Source organism: Nyctereutes procyonoides, unplaced genomic scaffold, assembly GCF_905146905.1.
Source record: "Nyctereutes procyonoides isolate TBG_1078 unplaced genomic scaffold, NYPRO_anot_genome, whole genome shotgun sequence".
Lineage (NCBI taxonomy): Eukaryota > Metazoa > Chordata > Mammalia > Carnivora > Canidae > Nyctereutes > Nyctereutes procyonoides.
Window position 1 is genome coordinate 56,597,835 of NW_026575131.1, and position 19,849 is coordinate 56,617,683.

The following is a 19,849-nucleotide window of genomic DNA, read 5'->3' on the forward strand; positions in this document are numbered from 1 at the left end:
ACAAAGCCAGAACCTGCCTCTGGGGGTACGGAGCACAGGGTGATTGGGCCTGGCACAAACCCTGGGCACCGGCTCTGTGGCAACCTTGTGTTTAACTCGCCCGTTGTCGCAGCAACCCTGAGGCCCGGCTCCGGGGACGGGCGTCTGGGTGAAAACCTCTCCTGGGGGATTTTGCTGCATCTGGCTGGAAGCCCGTAGGGGCGCCCCAGGAGGGAGTGCGGCCCGTGGCCTGGGCTGGGCTCTCGCTGCCTCGGCCTCCCGGCCTCCATCGTGGGCTCCCTGCCCACTCACCCGGCCACATGGCTGCAGGCGCACGCCACGTGCCTTCCTAGGACCCTGCATTCCCGCCTCTGCTCACTCCTTGCCTGCAGGACCTCCTGGCGAGCTCAGGCCCCTTCTGCCCCGGGGCCCTGGGCCTGGTGGGGCCTCTGGTCCCCCACTCCAGCCCCATGGACTCCCGGGGGCTGGCCTGCCACCACCACTCAGCCCCTCCTAGCACGAGGCCACACAAGCTTTGCGATTGCCTTCAGTTTTGTTGTAAGAGGCCGGGGGAGCAGGGAAGTGTATCCGAGAGCCTTGACTTCTGCTCAGCCTGCCCCCACCCAGGGCAAAATTGTCAGCCCTGTGGCTAGAAACTGACTTTTCCTGGGGACCCATCTCCAAACCCCATGTGGCCTGACCCTGTCCCCCTGCTGGGAAAGTGACCCCCATGGGTTTGGGGACATCATCCTTCCTGCTGTGTCCCAAAGCCAGTGTCGTCAGCCTGTGCCCGCCACCACTCCACTCCATCTGGGAACTGGAAGGTTCTACCCATTTGGCCCTTTCCTTGAGTGGGCGGGTCACTGGAGCCACCAGGTTCTGCAGCCTGCCTTCATGTGGGCTGGGGCAGCCTCCGCACCAGGGGCCTCCGCTCCGCGCTCCCCCGTTGTTGCCAAAAGCACACACACAGCAGGGTCCCTACCCTCCTACCAGCCATCAGCTCCCAGGGATGGCCCTGGGGACCCTGCAGCCCAACCACCCCCCTTGCCCCCACTGATGGCTCCAAGGCCATGTCCCCCTCACCCCGGGCCCTGGAAGAGCACCACCACACCAGCAGGGAGACTTGCGGGCCCCCCGGGCAGTCCTCACCACCCTAGTCTCCGGCGTCCTCACATCCTCTGCATCTGCGGGGCCGAGGCCACTTGCGGCCGACCTGCTCTCCCTAGGCTCCCACCAGCCCCAGCAAGCTGCTTCCAGGCGCCGAGGACCCTGGGGCCCTGAGAGGTGTGAGGGGACTGTGTGGCCACAGCAGCCCCCCATGGCCACTACCGGCTACCCCTCCTGTCTTCAGGTCAACCCTGGGTCCTGCTTGCCGAAGCTGCCACGGTTGGCCAGCCATGGGGGTGACAGTGTCTTGGTTTTGGTCAGCTTTCCCCATCGGGTGAGGGTCAGACCATCTCACAGGGAGATGAAGCGTGGCCATTCTGCCCTCAGGGGGACGCTTGGAGAAGCAGCTCTCACTCCTGGGGTTTCCTGGCCTCTGGTGGCCACGTCCGGCCTGGACCAGGGTCCCAAGGCCTGCCCAGCGGCTCCTTCCCCCCCCGCCCCCCCGCAGCTCAGACACAGGAGCCCTGCCACGTGGTGACAGAAGCTTTTCCTTGTATAAGACTGTGGATTGATCACCACCTGGCCCCGGATCAGCCCCTGTGCAAAACTGGACGTCAGCCACGAAAGGCCATCTGTACGCAACTTTGTAGCACTGAGGAAACGTCGTGTGGCCCGCCCCAGTGGACATCCCTGCCTCTTGCGGGTCTTTCGCTAACTCTGTGGTTCTCAGGGAGGTGATCCCCGGGGTGCGCTGGGCAGTGTCTGAGGATGTTCGCGGTGTCACACGCGGTGTCCTGGTGTCAAGTGGGTGGGACCAGGGACACGGCTCAGCCCCCATGGTGCCTGGGACGACTGGGCAGGGCAGGCCGCATGTCCTTAGTGCAGAGAGCGAGGGCCCGCTCACTGCTCCAATTCACAGGAAGTGATGGCGAGTCACTTAGCTTTGAGATCCTGTGCATGTGGGACAGAGGTGGTGGGGGTGGGGACACCTGGCAAGGGCTGGAGGCGCAGCTGCCGTAGTCCGGATGGGAGTGTGCCCCGACAGCACACACTGCCGTCTGTTTTCAAAGACCCAAACCCTCAGCACAGAACTCCAAGCGCCAACTCTGTCCGCGTGGACCTGGCTGAGCCAAGGCCCACCCACCCCCACCACTTGCTTGGTCCCAAGCAGGAAGGCCCCGGGCACCACGGGAGCTCTGCCTGGAGGAGGATCACCTTGGGACCAGGCTCCTGGCTCCAGTTGTGAGCCCCTCAGCCCTCGGAGGGCTGCCCCGCGTCGAGGCTCCGCTGCAGGCAACAGCGGGGTGGAGTCAACCAGATTCCCCTCCTCGATCTGGAAACAAAGGGGGAATTATGAGGCGGCATCGGCCTCGGGGATTGAATCAACCTTAATAACAGTGTGTCGGGGCTTCTGTTGTCTGCTGTTTGCATCTCTGGTGGAGAAGTCATTAGCGTGGGGCGGGGAGGCGGCGCACCGGTTCCAGCCCCCAGAGGCAGGCGGTGGATGGGACGGCGTCTCCCAGCCCGCGCTGCCCGCACACCTGCCTGGCCACCAGCTCTGGACCGTGGCCCTGCCGGGAAGAGGCATGCATCCCTCCTGTCCCAGCCTGGACTGCCTCCTAGCTTCTGGATGAAGCCAGTGGCCCGCCCGTCTGACCTTCCAGAACCCCCTGCAGGCGAGGAGGGGGCCGCTGCGAGGCTATAGTCCGTGAAGATGCAGGAACCCTTCTCTGGGCTGTTGGGTGCTAGAACCAGGGACTGGGGCAAGAGGGACCCCTCTGTGCCCCCTGCCACCCCGAAGGCCTGTGGCTCCCAGGGCTGGAACAGCCCAGCTGGCTGATGCGGAGCTCCAACAGAGCGCTGAAGCGATGGGTGGGGGCCGGCCTGGCCCAGCGGGGGGGGGGGGCCCCGGCTGGACAGGTGGGCGGTTCAGAGCCCCCACTTTGTGGGTGCACGGGAGGCATGGCCGGGTGCTGCGTTTAGACCAAAGAAAGCAGGCAGCGCAGTCCGCGGGCCTCCGCCTCTGGAACCAGCTGGGCCTCCCTGCGAGCACGTTCAGGCGCAGCCGCTCCAGCTGACCAGCTAGGGCAGGGTCTGCGCCTCGCACCACAGACATGCGGGCCGTCTCGCCGGTGGCGTGGGTGCGGGCTGTGAGCCCATCCTGGCTGGGGGCGGGGCTGCAGGGACCGCATCGCCACCCAGCCCCCGGGGGTGCTGATGCGCGATGCCAGGTCTCTCTCCCCCAGAACTGCTGACACCAGACTGTTCTGGACAGTGGGAGGGGGGCAGCATCCCTGGGCCCCGCCCACGTGATGCCAGGAGCACGTCAGTGGTGGCCACCGCAAGTGTCCCCAGACAAATATCCCAGAGTCCCCCTGGGGGCCCGGGGACCTAGGACGCAGGGCAGCTGGCCTGGTGCAGGAGACCGGGACACACCAAGGCATGGTGGGGGGTCAGCCAGCAATAGATGCGTTGGAGACTGAGAAAGCAGAGTGAAGGGAGGGAGACAAGGAAAATGCAAATGATTTTAATGATGGGCTCAGGGAGGAAATCCCTGGGGCCACATCGGGAGTCCTGAGGAGTTGGGGAAAGAGCTTTGCCAGCGAGTGGGGGGACAGCCTGTGTGGGGCGAGGGCCGAGTCTTCCCAAGCTGTGACCCTTTTTCTCCTGACTGACCACAGCCGCCCTGGCGGTCTGTAAAAACACCCAAGCATCGTGGGGCTTGATTGTGCCCGCAGTGAAGACTTCGGGGACCCCCGCCCCTGAGAGTTAGCGGTAACAGCAGCGCCCTGTATTTTGGGAGGAACCCGAGCTGCCTCCTTCGGCCCGGCTGGCGGCCTCTGCGGGGAACCAGCATCGCCCCCGGGGCTGGGGCCCAGCGCCTGCAGAAGCCCCCGACCAGCAGAATTCAGGCTCGGGAGCGCCCGCCTAGTCCTTCTCCAAGGCGAACTGGGTTTTGACAAATGATTTTCTCATTTTCGAACTTTGACGCCAAACTTAAGAACAAAAAAACCTTTGTGGACGAACCGGCATCTGCTGGAGACCATGACCCTCGGCCTCTGCTTTGCCCACATAATTGCTTTAATCCTATGAACGCAGAGAGAGCAGAGAAGGCAACCCTGCCACCTTCCTGGCCCCGCAGCACTGCCAGGAGTGGGGGGCTGGGGATAAGGAGGGCAGGTGTGCCCCCCACACCAACCCCTGGCCCAGAGCTTTGGGGCAAGAAGTCCACGGGCCGCCAGGCCAGGCTGAGGCCTTGGAACTTGGCAGGTGAACGGTTGTCCCTTGCCGTGGAGAGGACTTCTGCCGGACAGGGACGGCCAGCCAGAGACAGGAAGAAGGCTGGGCTGTGGTTTCAGGGCCCAATGGACCCGAGTTCTAGCCCCAGCCTCCTCTTCCCCACACACAGCCCTGCTCTCAAAGGCCAGGCCTCTCCCAGCTGGCTGTAGGCAAGATGTCACTGCCATCATGGTTTGGGGTTTGGGCCCCCGTGCCCTGGGGACAGCACAGAGGGGACTCGGGCCTGGCCTCCCCCGGCTCACAAGGCCGAGAGCCTGGCCTGGGAGCTATAAATAGCAGCCGCAGAGTGGAGCTGCTGCTTGTGCCCACGCTCCTACGCATGAGTCAGCCTGCCCTGGCCTGGGCAGGCGCCCGGAGGAGCCAGAGAGCTGGCCAGAGGCTGGAGGCCTGGCCCAAGTGCAGACCTGTCACTCGGGAGACCGAGGCAGGCAGGCCATTGGAATGGGAGGGAGTGGGGCTGTTGCCTCGGGGCACCTGTGTGCCTGGCAGCCCCGTGAAGATGGACGTCATCCTGCTTGCTCCCTGCAACCCCGAGAGGTGAGACAACAGTGAGCCTCGCTCCCAGATGGGGAAACTGAGGCTCACAGGGGCACTTGGCTGGGATGTGGCAACCCAGAGCAGCAGTTATTATCTGTTGATCCAGCCGTCTCCATCTCTGGTTGAGGGCACCCCAAGATGAGGGGCTAGGGCCAGACCATCCTCAGAGGTGCCCCCACAGGGCTAAGGACAGGGCAGGAGGGAGGTGTCTCCGGGGAGGAGTTGCAAGCAGCCCCCAGGACTAGGAGGAGTGTTCAGGTCAGGTCTCAGATGGGCGAGAACAGCAGGCTGAGAAGCTGGCTTTGCCCTGCAGGCAAAGGGTTGGGAGGCACTGAATGCCTGGGGGGGGGCGGGGGGGCGGGGGGTGCTCTGGAGGGTGATCCTGGGAGACCAGGAAGGAGGCAGGTGCGGCAGTCTGGGTGGGTGAAGCGGAGGGCTGGATCAGGCGGAGATGAGGACCTCCAAGCTCCAGAAGCAGGACTGACCTCAGGGGCCCAGGCTCTGTGGGAGCCAGGTGGTCTTGGGGGGCAGTGCCTGTGTCCAAGGGAGCAGAAAACATCCACCTCAGTCAGAGCCTTAGAGGTGGTGGGTCGACTGGAACCGAGAAGCTAAGGCTCAGAGGGGCCCAGAGGCTCCAGCCGACCATCTGCTCATACACTCATGATGGGAAGCTCACCACCTACCAGACTGATCACCCTCCCCTTGCTCTGACCTCAGGAAGTGCCTGCTTGTGGGACCTTAGTACCTGCCTCACCAGCAAGGGGCATCTTACTGCAGCAGGCTTCTGGGAGTCTGGGGCTGTCTTACGCCCACCCCAGGTCCGATTGGTGCACCCGAAAGTCCTGTCTCCTCTGAGATGAGCCTCTGCCCTGCCTCCAGTCCTTCAGGAGGGAGGGAGTGATGGAATCCTGTTGCCTTAACGGTGGGCAGCACAGAGGCTTCAAGTGTCCAGGCACTTCTGAAAGGCAAACATTTATTCTTAGAGGCAACTCCTATTTGAGGAAGATGGACATTTTCCTACCAAACCCACAAGCCCAGCCCCCTTTGTTCACCCCCACCTTCAAGTGGTCCCCCCAGACTTACAGCTGTCCTCTCCCCCTGGGGGGTGGGGGCAGCCCTTAGGGGCACCAGACCGGCCCTGGTGCTGCCTTCACTCCCCTTCTGGCACAGAGCCCCTAGGATGGGGGGGTCTCCAGCTGCAGTCCCCCTGGGCCTGGCCCCTCTCTCCCACATCGCTATCCATTCATCACACGGTCATCCCGGCAAGGCCCCACTCCCCTGCGGGACCCTGGCTGGCCCACGACCCCAGCACCGACCCCAGCACCGCGGGGCCTAGGCTGCAGCTCCGCCAATACCCCCTTCCCTCTGCTGCGGGGTGACCTCTCGCTGCGCCCTCCTGCCCCGCGCCTGGCTCCAGGGTGACCCTGGGGAGCGGGGCTCCCGAAGAGGCAGGCCCACCCCGCCGACCCCGCCGACCCCGCCGACCCCGCCCCGTCGCCCCCCCCAGCCGGCCCCGCGACTCCCCAGGGCGCGGGCGGGGGCGCGTGTGCGCGGGGCGGGGGTCGGGGCGGCCGTGACCTTGGCCGGGCGCGGGTCCCCGGGGAGGGGCGGAGCGCGGCGCCCGGCGGGCGGGGACGGGCGGGGACGGGCGCGGGCGCGGCGGCGGCGGCTCGGGCGGGCGGGCGGGCGGGCGGCGGGCGCGCGGGGGGCGGCGGCGCCCGAGCGGACACGAGCCGGCCAGCAGCAGCCGCGGCGGCGCCGCAGGACGAGCGCCCAGGTAGGCGGCCGGGGCGGGGGCCCACCCGCGAGGCCCGCGGCGCCCTCTCCCCGCGCGCCCCTCCTTTGTCCGAGCCCCCCCCGCGCCCGCGGGCCCGGCCCTCCTGCGCCCCCGCGGCCCCCGCCCGGAGCCCCCAGCGCGCGGGCCCCCGCCCCGGCCGCGGCGCGCCCACCTTGGACAGCTCCCCTCCGCGCCCTGCGCCCCGCGGCCCTCGCCCGCGCCCCCCCGCCCCTCCCCCGGGCCGCCGCGGCCCCGCTCCGGGCGGGGTCGGGCGCGCTCAGAGCCCCCGCGAGGGGCCCGTCTCCCCGCGGAGCGTCTGCCCGGCCTCCTGCCCCCGCGGCCCCGCCGAGCCCCGCACCCGGGAGCCCCTCCCTTGCTCCCTTGGTCGGGCCCTTCCCCCACCACCGAGAGCCTCCGCCGGAGCCGTGGGCTGGCCCCCCCGGTGTGCGTCCCCTCCCCAGGCCCCCGTCACTCCCAGTGCCGAGGTCAGACCCCTCCCCATTTGCCCGAGCAGAGAGTGTGTGTGTCCTCTGCCCTCCCCTGGGTCGAGGCCTGCTCTCCGGGCTTGGAGGAGGACCCTGGGCTGGGGAGCCAGCGGGGCCCAATTCAAATCCTAGTCGGCCCTGCCACCTCCCTGCTCTGTGACCTTGAGCCAGTGCCTCCCACTCTGAGCCTCGGTGACCGAGACCCCCTGCCCCCACCCCACAGCAGGTGAGGGTGGGATTCCGCAGCGCCAGGTGGGTGTCTGGCCTGGACGTGGGCGTTAGTGGACCAGGGCTCCGACTGCAGGGACTCAGACACCAGCAGGGCCCCTCCTGGAGGACATCCTGCTGATGGGCCCGGAGCCTGCCAGGGGGTCTGCACCCAGAGCAGGGCAAGGGCGGCCTGGGTCTCCGGCCAGTGATGGCGGTGCCCGGAGGCACGCTCATGTGCCCACCTCTCAGGGTGCCCACCCAGGGAAGGGCAGCGCCTGCAGAGCAGGCTGGCACCCCTTGCCAACAACCACCCCCCCCCAACCGGAGCTTCCTCCCAGTGCTGAGAATTGCTGTGCATGTCACCAACATGCCAAATGGTCTACTAGGAGTGAGTACTGGTGAGCGTGTAGAAGTGTGCCTGGCACGTAAGTGGGGTATGTGTCTGCTGTTACTTTTATCGTTATATCCGCTCCTGGCAAACCGGGTACTTTTGATCCTTCAGAGCCTGCCTTCACAACCCACTACCAGCCAAGTGCTTTACACCCAGAGCCCTCGTGGTTGATGGTTACGATGGTCTGTCTTTACCGAGGGCCCCGCGTGCCAGGAGCCTGGCTGTGGGCTTCATCCCGCTTCTACGCTGCTTGTCCCAGCAACTTGTGGAGCAGGCTCCTTGCATGCTCCCATTCACAGAAAACCAGGACTCAGGGACCCCAGCTGACCTGCCAGGTTCTCACCAGGAGGTTCACACCTGGTCTCACACCCCCACGCACCTGAGGGAGGGACCTTGGTCCGTTGTAATCTCCTGTCTCCTCTCTCCCACGGTGGACAGCCCTCCATACTGAGGGACCTTCAGAGACCGCTGGGAAGGAGGAAGGGAAGCCGTGCCCTGCTGGAGATAGGCCTTCTGCTGTCCCACCCCAGCCCAGGGCTCCTCCCCCCTCTGCAGCAGCTCAGGAATTGCTGTGCTGTGTGACCTCAAGAGGCCACTGGATCTCTCTGAGCACAGGGGCAGTGGAGAGGCTTGGAGGACACCTTTTCAGGAAGATCTGTTCCTGCAGATACAGCAGACCTGAGCCATCAGCTATGGCAGACCAGACTGCCCTCTGGGTGCAGAGTACAGGAAGTGGGGACCTTTCTTATTGGGTCCAGTTTCAGTTGTCCCACCTCTGATCGAGGCTGCTATCAGAAATCAGTGCCATGATTTGCAAATTGTGGCTCTTAGATCTCCAGCATCAGGACCACACTCACGGGATGAGAGAGGAGGGCAGCTTTATGGTGCAAGTTCCTGGGGCAGTGGCCCTGGGCCACCAGGTCTGTCATTTCTGGGCCCAAGGCGACAGGCATGTTAAAGACACCCCACCATGTGGCTCCCATGAGGTTCAGGGATCCGCAGACGTTGGCACAGCCTGTCACCAGCGAGCCTCAGGCAGGGGCACCTGGGGGTGCTGGGGAGGGGGCATCCAGGGCCCCATCCAGGAGCAGGTGACTGGATCTGAAGGGAATCCAGGTGGAGCTCTGCCCAGCCCACCACCTCAGACCCCAGCAGGGAGCCTGTGGTTGTCAGAGAGAGGCATCATTTCATAGAGGCAGAAACAGAGGCTCAGGGTGGCAACGCAGCTTGCCCAGGTCACAGAGCCAGGTCTGCTGGCTTCCAAGAGCTCCTGGCCACCCCGGGAAAAGAAGGAGCAGCCAGTGCAGCCTGGGAGGGGGGCAGCAGGTGGGGAAGCAGTGAGTGCACTGCACACTGGCATCTGCGCACCCCTCCCAGCAGAGTCTCCCAGGAACAAGTTTGGGCCCCAGGTTCTGGGGCAGGGAAATAGGCTAAGGGGGCTGGCTCCAAGCCGACACGCAGGGTACAATTGCGAGGTCAGCCAGCTCAATCAGAGGACCTCCCCAGGACACAGGAGAAATGTCACCTCCTCTGAGAAGCTGCCCCTTGTACCGTCACCTCACCCCCAGGGGCCCAGAGCTGTCCCCTCCTGACTGCGGCCCTTTGTGCCTGACATTCCTCTCTGTACAGGGTCGGTCTGGGGTTCTAGCAGCTGGCACAAGCCCTCCCGGCCCTGACCGCCCCCCACCGCGTGGAAGATGCCTGAGCAGAGCAACGACTACCGAGTGGTGGTGTTCGGGGCGGGCGGCGTGGGCAAGAGCTCGCTGGTGCTGCGCTTCGTGAAGGGCACGTTCCGGGACACCTACATCCCCACCATCGAGGACACCTACCGGCAGGTGATCAGCTGTGACAAGAGCGTGTGCACGCTGCAGATCACCGACACCACGGGCAGCCACCAGTTCCCGGCCATGCAGCGGCTGTCCATCTCCAAGGGCCACGCCTTCATCCTGGTCTACTCCATCACCAGCAAGCAGTCGCTGGAGGAGCTCGGGCCCATCTACAAGCTCATCGTGCAGATCAAGGGCAGCGTAGAGGACATCCCCGTCATGCTGGTGGGCAACAAGTGCGACGAGACGCAGCGGGAGGTGGACACCCGCGAGGCCCAGGCCGTGGCCCAGGAGTGGAAGTGCGCCTTCATGGAGACGTCGGCCAAGATGAACTACAATGTCAAGGAGCTCTTCCAGGAGCTGCTCACGCTGGAGACACGCCGGAACATGAGCCTCAACATCGATGGCAAGCGCACCAGCAAACAGAAGAGGACAGACCGCGTCAAGGGCAAATGCGTCCTCATGTGAGCCCGGAGCGCCTGCCACCAGCCGGCCCACGCCTCTCCCCACGCCCCTGCTCCTCCTCCCCCCCCAGTCCTCCGCTCCCAGCCATGAGCCTCCCTGCCCTCCTCCCCACCTCCTTCTCTCTCCCTCTCATCTCTTCCACTTCTCTTCCTTCACCCAACACCTCTGCGGGGGAGACCGAGGCCCTGGGGAGCCCGCGGCAGGTCTGGGGCTCCAGCCCGGCTCTGCTGAGCGGCTCTGCCTCCCGCCCCCACCCCCCAGGCCTGTCTGCACCCCCCAGAGCCACGTGCTGGAGGTGGCCCCCTGGATCCGCACCTGAGAAACAGGTGAAGCTGCCTGTTCCCGCTGGGACCGAGGACACTGGGTCCTCCCTGATCCTGCCCATCTGTCTCTTTCCTTCGGGCGCCCCAGGCAGACCTGTGTCTCCCCCATCGGATCACTGTGACCGTGCTGGGGAGAGGGAATTGAAATGCACATGGACCTCAGAGTTTGTTTTCCCCCCTTTGGTGTTTAACAGACGCTGCCCCTGCTCCATCCTTCATAACCTCCGGCCTGTGCTCCCCACTCCAGGTCCCAGATCAGTCCTCACCTCTGTCCCCAAGCCTCAGTGAGGGGCGGGGGGGGGCCTTGCGGGATGGGTCTCAGGCCACCAGGCAATAACCACAGAGCCTGCAGCAGCGCCCCGCCAGCCTGGAATCCCACTCCTCGCCCAGTGTAGGGTGAGGCCGGGTACAGGCAGGGGAGGCCTGGGACTGGCCCGTGGCCACAGCACAACTCAAGGGGACCGTCCAGCATGAATATGGAGGGCCTTCCCAGACACGGCCTGCAGACACTGGCACATCCTGCTACCACTGAGCCTCAGGCAGGGGCACGTGGGATGCTGGGGGGAGCACCCGGGGCAGAATCCAGGGGCAGGCGACTGGACCCAGCACCAGCAGGATCTGAGGGGAATCCACGCAGAGCTCTGCCCAGCCCACTGCCTCCCGCCAACTGTGCCCCAGAGTTGGGGAGCTCTGCCCAGCAAGACGTGTGTCCTGGAGTCAGGGGATATAGGCCACCATGAGATTCCGAGAGTGGCCACGTAACTCTACACTCATGGAGGGGGAAGGGGCTGTGTGACAAGCATGAAGGTGAGCCGTAGGCCTGGGGTGGGGGTGACCAGGGGTGGTGGGTTTGTACAACCTGGAGCACACAGGCAGATCGCTTGTGTCTCAGCATGTGTCTATGCGTGCACTTGTGTGTGTGTGGCTGTCATTTGGATGGTAAGTCTGTGTCACGGTCTCTGTGTAATAACGGTGTAGGCTATGTGTAGGGGTGGGCAGTGTGGTTGTCCTCAGGAATGGTTATTTGTGTCTCTGGGAACCTTTGTACCAGCATAAGTGTGATTGTAAATGGTTGTATTTTGGGGAGTGGGGGACGTGATTTATAGGACCGCATCTGTAAACCTGTTCGTTCTGCTGCCTGAGGAAGCCCATTTGGCTTTGTAGTGAGGTGGCTCTTGGCTCAAACTCTGTATGGATCATCTGTGGGTGCCTAACAAATGACCACAAAGTCAGCCAATGGAAACTGGACACTTTTGTCATCTCCGTTCCTGTGGGTCAGGAGTCCGGGCATGGCTTCCCCAAGACTTCCACTCAGGATCTCACGGGGCTGCGATCAGAGCCGGCTGGCTGCAGTCTCATCAGAAGACCTGACTGGGGACGGATCTGCTCCCGAGCTCACACAGCTATCAGCGGCATCCAGTTTCTGCAGTTTCAGGCCCAAGTGGCTCCATTGCCCACTGGATGTCAGCGGGAGCCACCCTCGGCTCCTTGCTGCGTGCGTGTCTCCCTGGGGTTGCTCGCAGCATTGGGCGTCCTGGGGCATGAGAAAGCTGTGTGTGCATGCTTGCACGTCCTTGGGCGCATCGGGACTGACCTCTATGTGTGTGTGTATGCGTGTGTGCATGTGAGAAAGGCCATGTCGCGGTACAGTCATGTGACCACATGGGGACTGTTTATAGGTGAGAGGGGCTGCTTGTGTCCATCTCAGTAGCAGTGTGTTTGGTCTTCTCTGTGTTCGTGGGACTCCACAAATGTTTACTGGGCACGCTATGTAGAGAGGGAGGGAATGTGTGTGTGCAAGTGTGTGCGTCACCGCCTGGCACATGGACGGGCATGGAAGAGCTGGTGGCATCCTGCCTGAGCACAACTGAGCCCCTGTATCCTGTGGTGGGTCCAGGGCCCACCAGCATCTGGTGTTGCTCCTCCCCACCCCGGGAGCGTTTCCTGGGCCCTGCTGGGCAGGGGTCTGCAGCCCTTTCTCAGGGACACACCCTGATAGCACAATCTCCCTGGGGCCCCGCCCACCTCCAGGCCTTTCCGGGTCCCAGGCCCCGGTCCCCTGGGGAGAAAGGGCTTCTGCAGCAGGAGGGGCCTGAGCCTGTCCCAGTCTCTGGCCCATCCTGCCTGGGCATCCCTGGTTCTGGGGACCATGCCAGGCCATGCTTGCTGTGATTCCATCCCTGCCCCTCCTCCCCCCGCATGTGGGTGCCCCCTGCCCCCCATTGTGGGGTCTGTGTAGCATTTGCTCTAGAAATAGTCTTCCTGCAATAAAAAAGTGGATCCTGCATTCCCCATCAGTGTCCTTTCTTTGGGGTCGGGGAGGGCAGGCCACCACCTGCAAAAGATAAGAAACATGAAGGATGAGAAGGTGAAGGATGAGGGTGAGGGATGAGGAGGAGGTGAAGGGATGGGGTGAGGGTGGAGAAGGTGAGGGATGAGGATGGGGATGGAGGAGGTGGGGGATGAGGGTGAGGGAAGAGGTCGAAGGAAGGAGCTGTGGGAAGAGGTTGCACATTTGTGATGTAGCCAGTTCAGCATTCCTCCAGGTGGTCCCCCCACAAGAGACCCCCCCACCCCCACCAGAGCCCACACTTACTGCAGCCGGATGCGGGGAATGAATGAGCAGGTGCGGTGAGCCTCCTTTTACATGGGGAGGAACCCACAGGGCCTCAGCCTCCCCATCTGTTAAATGGTTTGGGGCAGAGTTTGCAAACTTCCCAGCAGAGGCACAGAGAGGGTGAGGAGAGGGAGGCATTCACCAGCCGCAGGAGACTTAAGTGGGGGACGCCAAGAACTCAGCCAGCAAGACACACATTGTGAAGAAATATTTAATGCAAAGGAAACCATGGCGAAAAAAATATCAATATTTTAAATAGAGATAGGATCTGACACAGCCTGGGAGAAGCAACGAGGTGGTTGGCACAAGTGCAGCATCGGATCTTGTCTTTCCTTAAGGTTTTGGTATTTTGTTCATCCTGGATTATTTCTGCATTTATTTTGAATTTTTTAAATATTGCATTAACATAGTATTTATCTTGATGGCAAGGTTTTCTGTTTCTTTCTTTCTTTCTTTTTTTTTTTTTTTTCCTTTTCTCGGTGCCCCTTTAAGTTTTGGATTTGAGGAAAGCACCTTTCTTGCCTCCTCTGTCTTTGGGGCCACATGATGATGTCCTTGGGGGGAAGCATGCTCAGCCACCTTGCCCAGCCCACGCAGCAACGGCCAGACCTTCTGATTTCTCAAGAGGGCCTGGAAATCTAGACTTCTTTTTGTGAAATGCCCTGATTTTTAAATGTTACCAACATACTTATATTTTTCAACAATTCTGGGGCCACATTCCTCCCCCCCCCCCCCGGGGTGGGGGGCGGCTGCTAGTTTGTGACCCTTGTGTAGAGACATGGGCTGGGGCCTCCAGGCGCCTGCAGTGGGGAGGTTCTTGCAGGGATGACAGGAGCCCCGGGGAGGGGAGGGGGGCCCCTCAGCTGGAGGGCTGGAGGCTCAGATCACAGAATAGCAGCATATTTTTTTTTATAAATTAATTTTTATTGGTGTTCAATTTACCAACATACAGAATAGCACCCAGTGCTCATCCCGTCAAGTGTCCCCCTCCGTGCCCGTCACCCATTCACCCCCACCCCCCGCCCTCCTCCCCTTCCACCACCCCTAGTTCATTTCCCAGAGTTAGAAGTCTTTATGTTCTGTGTCCCTTTCTGATATCTCCCACACATTTCTTCTCCCTTCCCTTATATTCCCCTTCACTATTAGAATAGCAGCATATTGCACAAAGTTGTAGAAGTCCCGGAATCTGGTGGCTCCATCTTCCTGTGTTAAGAAATTCTCTCCTCCCTGACTGTCGGTGCTTTTGCAGACGTACCATCCATTTCCCAACATCTTCAGGGGGAGCTTATTAAAAATACACATTCCAGGGGTCCAGGGCCCACAGGATGCTTCAATCTGGGGGGGGGGGGGGCAGGGAACCTGCTTTTTCAGATCCGGGCGCAGGAGTTAGGAAGTTGAGAAGCCCTGGAAGTTATGAGACAGGTTTTGGGGAATGACCTTGGGTGTAACCTCCCTGAGACTCAGTTACCACCTCTGTAAAATGGGGACAATGTGATTTCGCCTCTCGGCGTTCTGTAGAGGGCTCAGAATAAGGGCGCAGTTTCTGTTGTCCGGCAGGTCAAGCGCTCTGTGAGGAAGGGACGCACTTCTCCCGCCAGGGAGGCCCAGGTGCTAGGCTTTTGGATTCGAATTCGCGGAGGGCCTCGCACCCCACTGACGTCACCGAGTCACCTCTGGAAATCTGCTTGTCGCGGGTGGTGGAGTCCACACCACAGCGGGCCAATGTGCATATTAGCATAGCCCCGCCCCCACCACACGGTCCCCGCTCGCGGGTGGCCAGCGGCGATGCCACTCAGCGTCCCCCTCCTGGCCCCGCCCACGCCGCGAGCCCCGCCCCCTCGCCTGGGCGCAGCCTACCCCGCTGCCTGCCCCGCGCCCCGCCCCGCCCGGGGCCTCCCGCCGTCCGGGCTCTTGATTGGTCGCGCTGCCTGCCAGTGCCCGTCCCCCGGGCTCCGGCCCCGCCCCCGGAGGGAGCGGGCGCTTGCCGGCTAGGCGGCGGGTTCGGCTGCGCTGCGAGGCTGAGGCGGCCGCGGCGGCCAGAGCTCAGGTAAGGGCGCGTGTAGCCGCCGGCCGGGCCGGGGTCCGGCGGCCCTGCCTCGGGCTCGGGGGTCAGGGGCGCGGCCGGGGCGGAGGGCGGCCCGGGGCGGCCCGGGGAAGGCGCCCTGGAAGGGCTCTGGTTTGGCTGTGGACCGAGTTGGGGGTCGCGGTCCGTGAGGAAGAGGCTGCGTCCCGGTCCCGGCCGGAGTCGGGGGTCGTGGTCCGTGAGGAAGGGGCTGGAGTCGAGGGTCCCGGCCGGAGTCGGGGGTCGGTCCGTGAGGAAGGGGCTGGAGTCGAGGGTCCCGGCCGGAGTCGGGGGTCGCGGTCCGTGAGGAAGGGGCTGGAGTCGAGGGTCCCGGCCGGAGTCGGGGGTCGGTCCGTGAGGAAGGGGCTGGAGTCGAGGGTCCCGGCCGGAGTCGGGGGTCGCGGTCCGTGAGGAAGGGGCTGGAGTCGAGGGTCCCGGCCGGAGTCGGGGGTCGCGGTCCGTGAGGAAGGGGCTGGAGTCGAGGGTCCCGGCCGGAGTCGGGGGTCGGTCCGTGAGGAAGGGGCTGGAGTCGAGGGTCCCGGTCGGAGTCGGGGGTCGCGGTCCGTGAGGAAGAGGCTGGAGTCGAGGGTCCCGGCCGGAGTCGGGGGTCGCGGTCCGTGAGGAAGGGGCTGGAGTCGAGGGTCCCGGTCGGAGTCGGGGGTCGCGGTCCGTGAGGAAGGGGCTGGAGTCGAGGGTCCCGGCCGGAGTCGGGGGTCGCGGTCCGTGAGGAAGGGGCTGGAGTCGAGGGTCGCGGCCGGAGTCGGGGATCGCGGTCCGTGAGGAAGGGGCTGGAGTCGAGGGTCCCGGTCGGAGTCGGGGGTCGCGGTCTGTGAGGAAGGGGCTGGAGTCGAGGGTCCCGGCCGGAGTCGGGGGTCGCGGTCCGTGAGGAAGGGGCTGGAGTCGAGGGTCCCGGTCGGAGTCGGGGGTCGCGGTCTGTGAGGAAGGGGCTGGAGTCGAGGGTCGCGGCCGGAGTCGGGGGTCGCGGTCCGTGAGGAAGGGGCTGGAGTCGAGGGTCGCGGCCGGAGTCGGGGGTCGCGGTCCGTGAGGAAGGGGCTGGAGTCGAGGGTCCCGGCCGGAGTCGGGGGTCGCGGTCCGTGAGGAGGGGGCTGCGTCCCGGTCCCGGCCGGAGTCGGGGGTCGGTCCGTGAGGAAGGGGCTGGAGTCGAGGGTCCCGGCCGGAGTCGGGGGTCGGTCCGTGAGGAAGGGGCTGGAGTCGAGGGTCGCGGCCGGAGTCGGGGGTCGCGGTCCGTGAGGAAGGGGCTGGAGTCGAGGGTCCCGGCCGGAGTCGGGGGTCGCGGTCCGTGAGGAAGGGGCTGGAGTCGAGGGTCCCGGCCGGAGTCGGGGGTCGCGGTCTGTGAGGAAGGGGCTGGAGTCGAGGGTCCCGGCCGGAGTCGGGGGTCGGTCCGTGAGGAAGGGGCTGGAGTCGAGGGTCGCGGCCGGAGTCGGGGGTCGCGGTCCGTGAGGAAGGGGCTGGAGTCGAGGGTCCCGGCCGGAGTCGGGGGTCGGTCTGTGAGGAAGGGGCTGGAGTCGAGGGTCCCGGTCGGAGTCGGGGGCTCAGAGTCGGTAGGAAGGGGCTGAGGCTGTAGTTGGGGGTCTGGGCTGGGACTGCGGTAGGGGGGCAGGGGAGGGGCAGAGCTGGGCATCAGAGCTGGCAGGGGAGAGGGAATAGTGCTAGAGCTGCAGGTGGCGGTTATCTGAGGAGGGGCCGGTCAGGCGAGGACCTGAAAGTGGAGGGTGGCTGGGGAGGGGGCTGCAGGGGCGGGGGAGGAGTGCAGCCAGCGGGGAGCTGGGGACCCAGGGGGGCGTGGGGGTGAGCTGGGAAAGGCGCACAGTGAGGCTGCGCTGGGCGGCGGGTGGGCCAGGCTACTTGGAGCAGGGGTGTGGGGGTGGATCCTAAGGGCCCTGGGGGCCCAGCGGTGGACACTGTGAAACCTGGTGCTGCTGTGTTGGGGGAGGGCAACTAGTCAGGAGGAAATGGGGGGGTCTTGGCTAGAAGTCAGTGGTAAGGATGTGGAGGCCACTCGCCCCCCTGTTTTGGAGGGCTGATCATTTGGTGTCGGAGAGGGGTCTGCAGAAGCCCCTTGGCCACAGTGAGCTGGAGGAGGTGGGAGTCCAACACACTCTGGGAGGTCCGCTCCTAGGATGTAGGGTATAAGGAGACCGTCCCGGAAGCAGAAAGGTTTGTGTCCGTGACTGAATTTTTCAGGAGTTTTGGGGCTCAGGAACGAGGAACCCAGGTGGGAGTTTTGGGGGCCATAGTATTGAGACGTGTGGGTGGCACTTTGTTTTTCCTGGGGAAAAAGGAGGTTGCTGGGGGCTGGAAGGTGGGCGGGAGAAGACAGGTGTGATGAACAGCAGCTCAGAGGCTTTGATTGTTGCTGGGTGTCCCGGATGCAGAAACGCCAAGTTCACACACTTGTCCAGTTGGATGCCGAGGTCTTGCGGACATTAAGAGTGTAGTGGGCTCTGGACGGCGGGCCTGTGTGCTGCTGCGTGGCCGTGGCCTCGGTGCCTCTGGGGGGAGCTGGCTTTGCTCCTCGGTGAGAGGGGACTAAGACGGCCATAGCAGGCACCTCATAGGGCTGCTGGGGGGTCAGATGAGGGAGTGCACGCACCTGGCACACTCCTGGCACATGGCAGGGGGACGTGAGACGTTGATAATAATGTTCTAAATTAAGGGTTTTTTTTTTTGGGAGGGGGGAAGGTGGGTGGGTAGAATTACTGGGTTGTCACAGAGGGTAGGGGAGGGGAGGAATCAGCTGGAGCTTGACTCCGGTCCTTCAGCCTTGGGGTGCACATGAGATCACCCAAGGAGCTTTAACAAAGAATCTCTTCAGGAGGTGGGGTGAAGTCCATATTCTTAAAAGTAAGGGGGGAAAAAAACCAAAGGGTCTGAGACCAGGAGATTCTGAAGGCTGGTCCAGAAAGAGGCACATTCACTTAGAGAATGTTGCATGGGTCATTCTGATTTAGGTGTACCCCCAGGCGCCATTCCAATGTGTACCCTAAGGGGACCCGTGTGCCGCAATTATATGCTTTTTAATTATATGAACTCTATAGCTGGAGCTCATATGATGGACTTGGGTCTCTCCGCTCAGCACTGCCAACATCGGGGTGTCTTGGGCACTGTGGGATCTGAGAAGCATCCGTGGCCCCATGCACTCCATGCCAGCAGCACCCTGAGTTGTAATGGCCTGGACGTCCCCAGACCTTGCCCCGCGCTGGCTGGGTGCAGAATCACCCTGGTGGAAACCTGCTGTTTCAGGCAAAATGAGGTTCTTTTCCCCTTTGCAGACCACATCTCACCTTTGATCCTTAGGAAGGTTGGCCATTCAGATTTGGGGTTGCCTTTTTAAAAAAATTTTTTTAAAGATTTTATTTATTTATTCATGAGAGACACACACAGAGAGAAAGAGAGAGGCAGAGGGATCCCTGGGTGGCGCAGCGGTTTGGCGCCTGCCTTTGGCCCAGGGCGCGATCCTGGAGACCCGGGATCAAATCCCACATCGGGCTCCCGGTGCATGGAGCCTGCTTCTCCCTCTGCCTCTCTCTCTCTCTCTCTGTGACTATCATAAATAAATAAAAATTAAAAAAAAAAAAGAGAGAGAGAGAGGCAGAGACACAGGCAGAGGGAGAAGCAGGCTCCATGTAAGGAGCCTGATGTGGGACTCGATCCCGGGTCTCCAGGATCACACCCTGGGCTGCAGGCAGTGCCAAACCGCTGCACCACCGGGGCTGCCCTGGGGTTGCCTTTTAAATCTAGAGCGCTCAGTTTGAGAGGAAGAATGTTTTTAGAAGATTTTAGAACCCGGCTTTCTTCTTGGTGGGTTTTCTGTGACTCTTGAACACACATTACAGTGATCTTATGCGTAGGATGAATCGATAAGTTCACAAGCATTGAAAGATGCCAAACTTCTAGATTCATTTTCCTGTTTTTAACCTATAGTGTGTGAGGGTTGCAGAGAGGTCAGAGTTGTTTGGAGAATCTGTCTTACTTAGGAAATATCCTGTGCTTGATGCCATTGTTTTCTGCTCTCGTTTCATGCTTCGTAAAGCCCGTGGCCCTGTGGTTTGAAGGGAAGGACGGTGGAATATGAATGACCTAAGACACAGGCTCAGCTTCGAATTTACTGAATGGACGCATTATTTTTGTACACCGTGTAGTAGAGTAAAAAGCTGCTTCTTCCGTTCAAGGTGTTGTTACAAATTTTCTCATTTGCATCTGGAGACCAAGAATAGTCTTTAAAATGGCACTTACTAGGTCATTACTATTCTTGAAGCCCTTTGTAGTTTCTTACAAAAGAGGCATTGTGCACGGCCTCCGTGACTTTGGAACTTTCTGGAGCTTTCTAGAGAGGATGGTTACCAGGACAGTTGCACCATTGCTGGGTGTCCATGCAGAATTACTCCCTGCCTTCCTCTGTGCCCTGCAGTAGCAGCCAGCAGGTGACTGCCCTACTGGATCTTTGTCCTGGGGGAGGTTTGTCTTACGTCCGCTGGGTGCCCAGGGCCTCTAACGGCTGGCCTCTGCCATCCGAGGAGCCTCCCTCCACTTCCTGCTGTTCTTTTCGACAATTGTGGGCCTGGCTTCCTGTTGCTCCTCTCTTGTGCCACCCTTCGGCCTGGCCTCTCTGGCTGCAGGGTCTGGAGAAAGTCATGGCCTAGTCGTCTAGCACACCTTGGAGACCAGGTCGAAGAGCTGAAGAGGTGAAATGGCTTGTCCCCGGGGGTGGTGGGGTGGTGGTGGGTGGCCTCCATTCTCCAAATGGCT

At 62.5% G+C, this 19,849-nt stretch overlaps 2 protein-coding genes across 3 annotated transcripts in view; both read left to right on the forward strand.

Moving 5' to 3' along the window:
- Window positions 1-6,639: 6,639 nt before the first annotated feature.
- DIRAS1 (DIRAS family GTPase 1) lies at window positions 6,640-11,061 on the forward strand. The gene is made up of 2 exons (XM_055343921.1): window positions 6,640-6,700; window positions 9,416-11,061. The coding sequence occupies exon 2, from the start codon at window positions 9,484-9,486 to the stop codon at window positions 10,078-10,080; it is 597 nt and encodes a 198-aa protein (XP_055199896.1). The 5' UTR covers window positions 6,640-6,700; window positions 9,416-9,483; the 3' UTR covers window positions 10,081-11,061.
- Window positions 11,062-14,980: 3,919 nt separating this feature from the next.
- Window positions 14,981-19,849, forward strand: part of GNG7 (G protein subunit gamma 7) — a 125,902-nt gene continuing 121,033 nt past the window's right edge. For both annotated transcript variants that reach the window (XM_055344573.1, XM_055344571.1), the window contains exon 1: window positions 14,981-15,064. The gene's annotated coding sequence lies outside the window, so the exon portion shown is untranslated. The remainder of the gene's footprint in view (window positions 15,065-19,849) is intronic.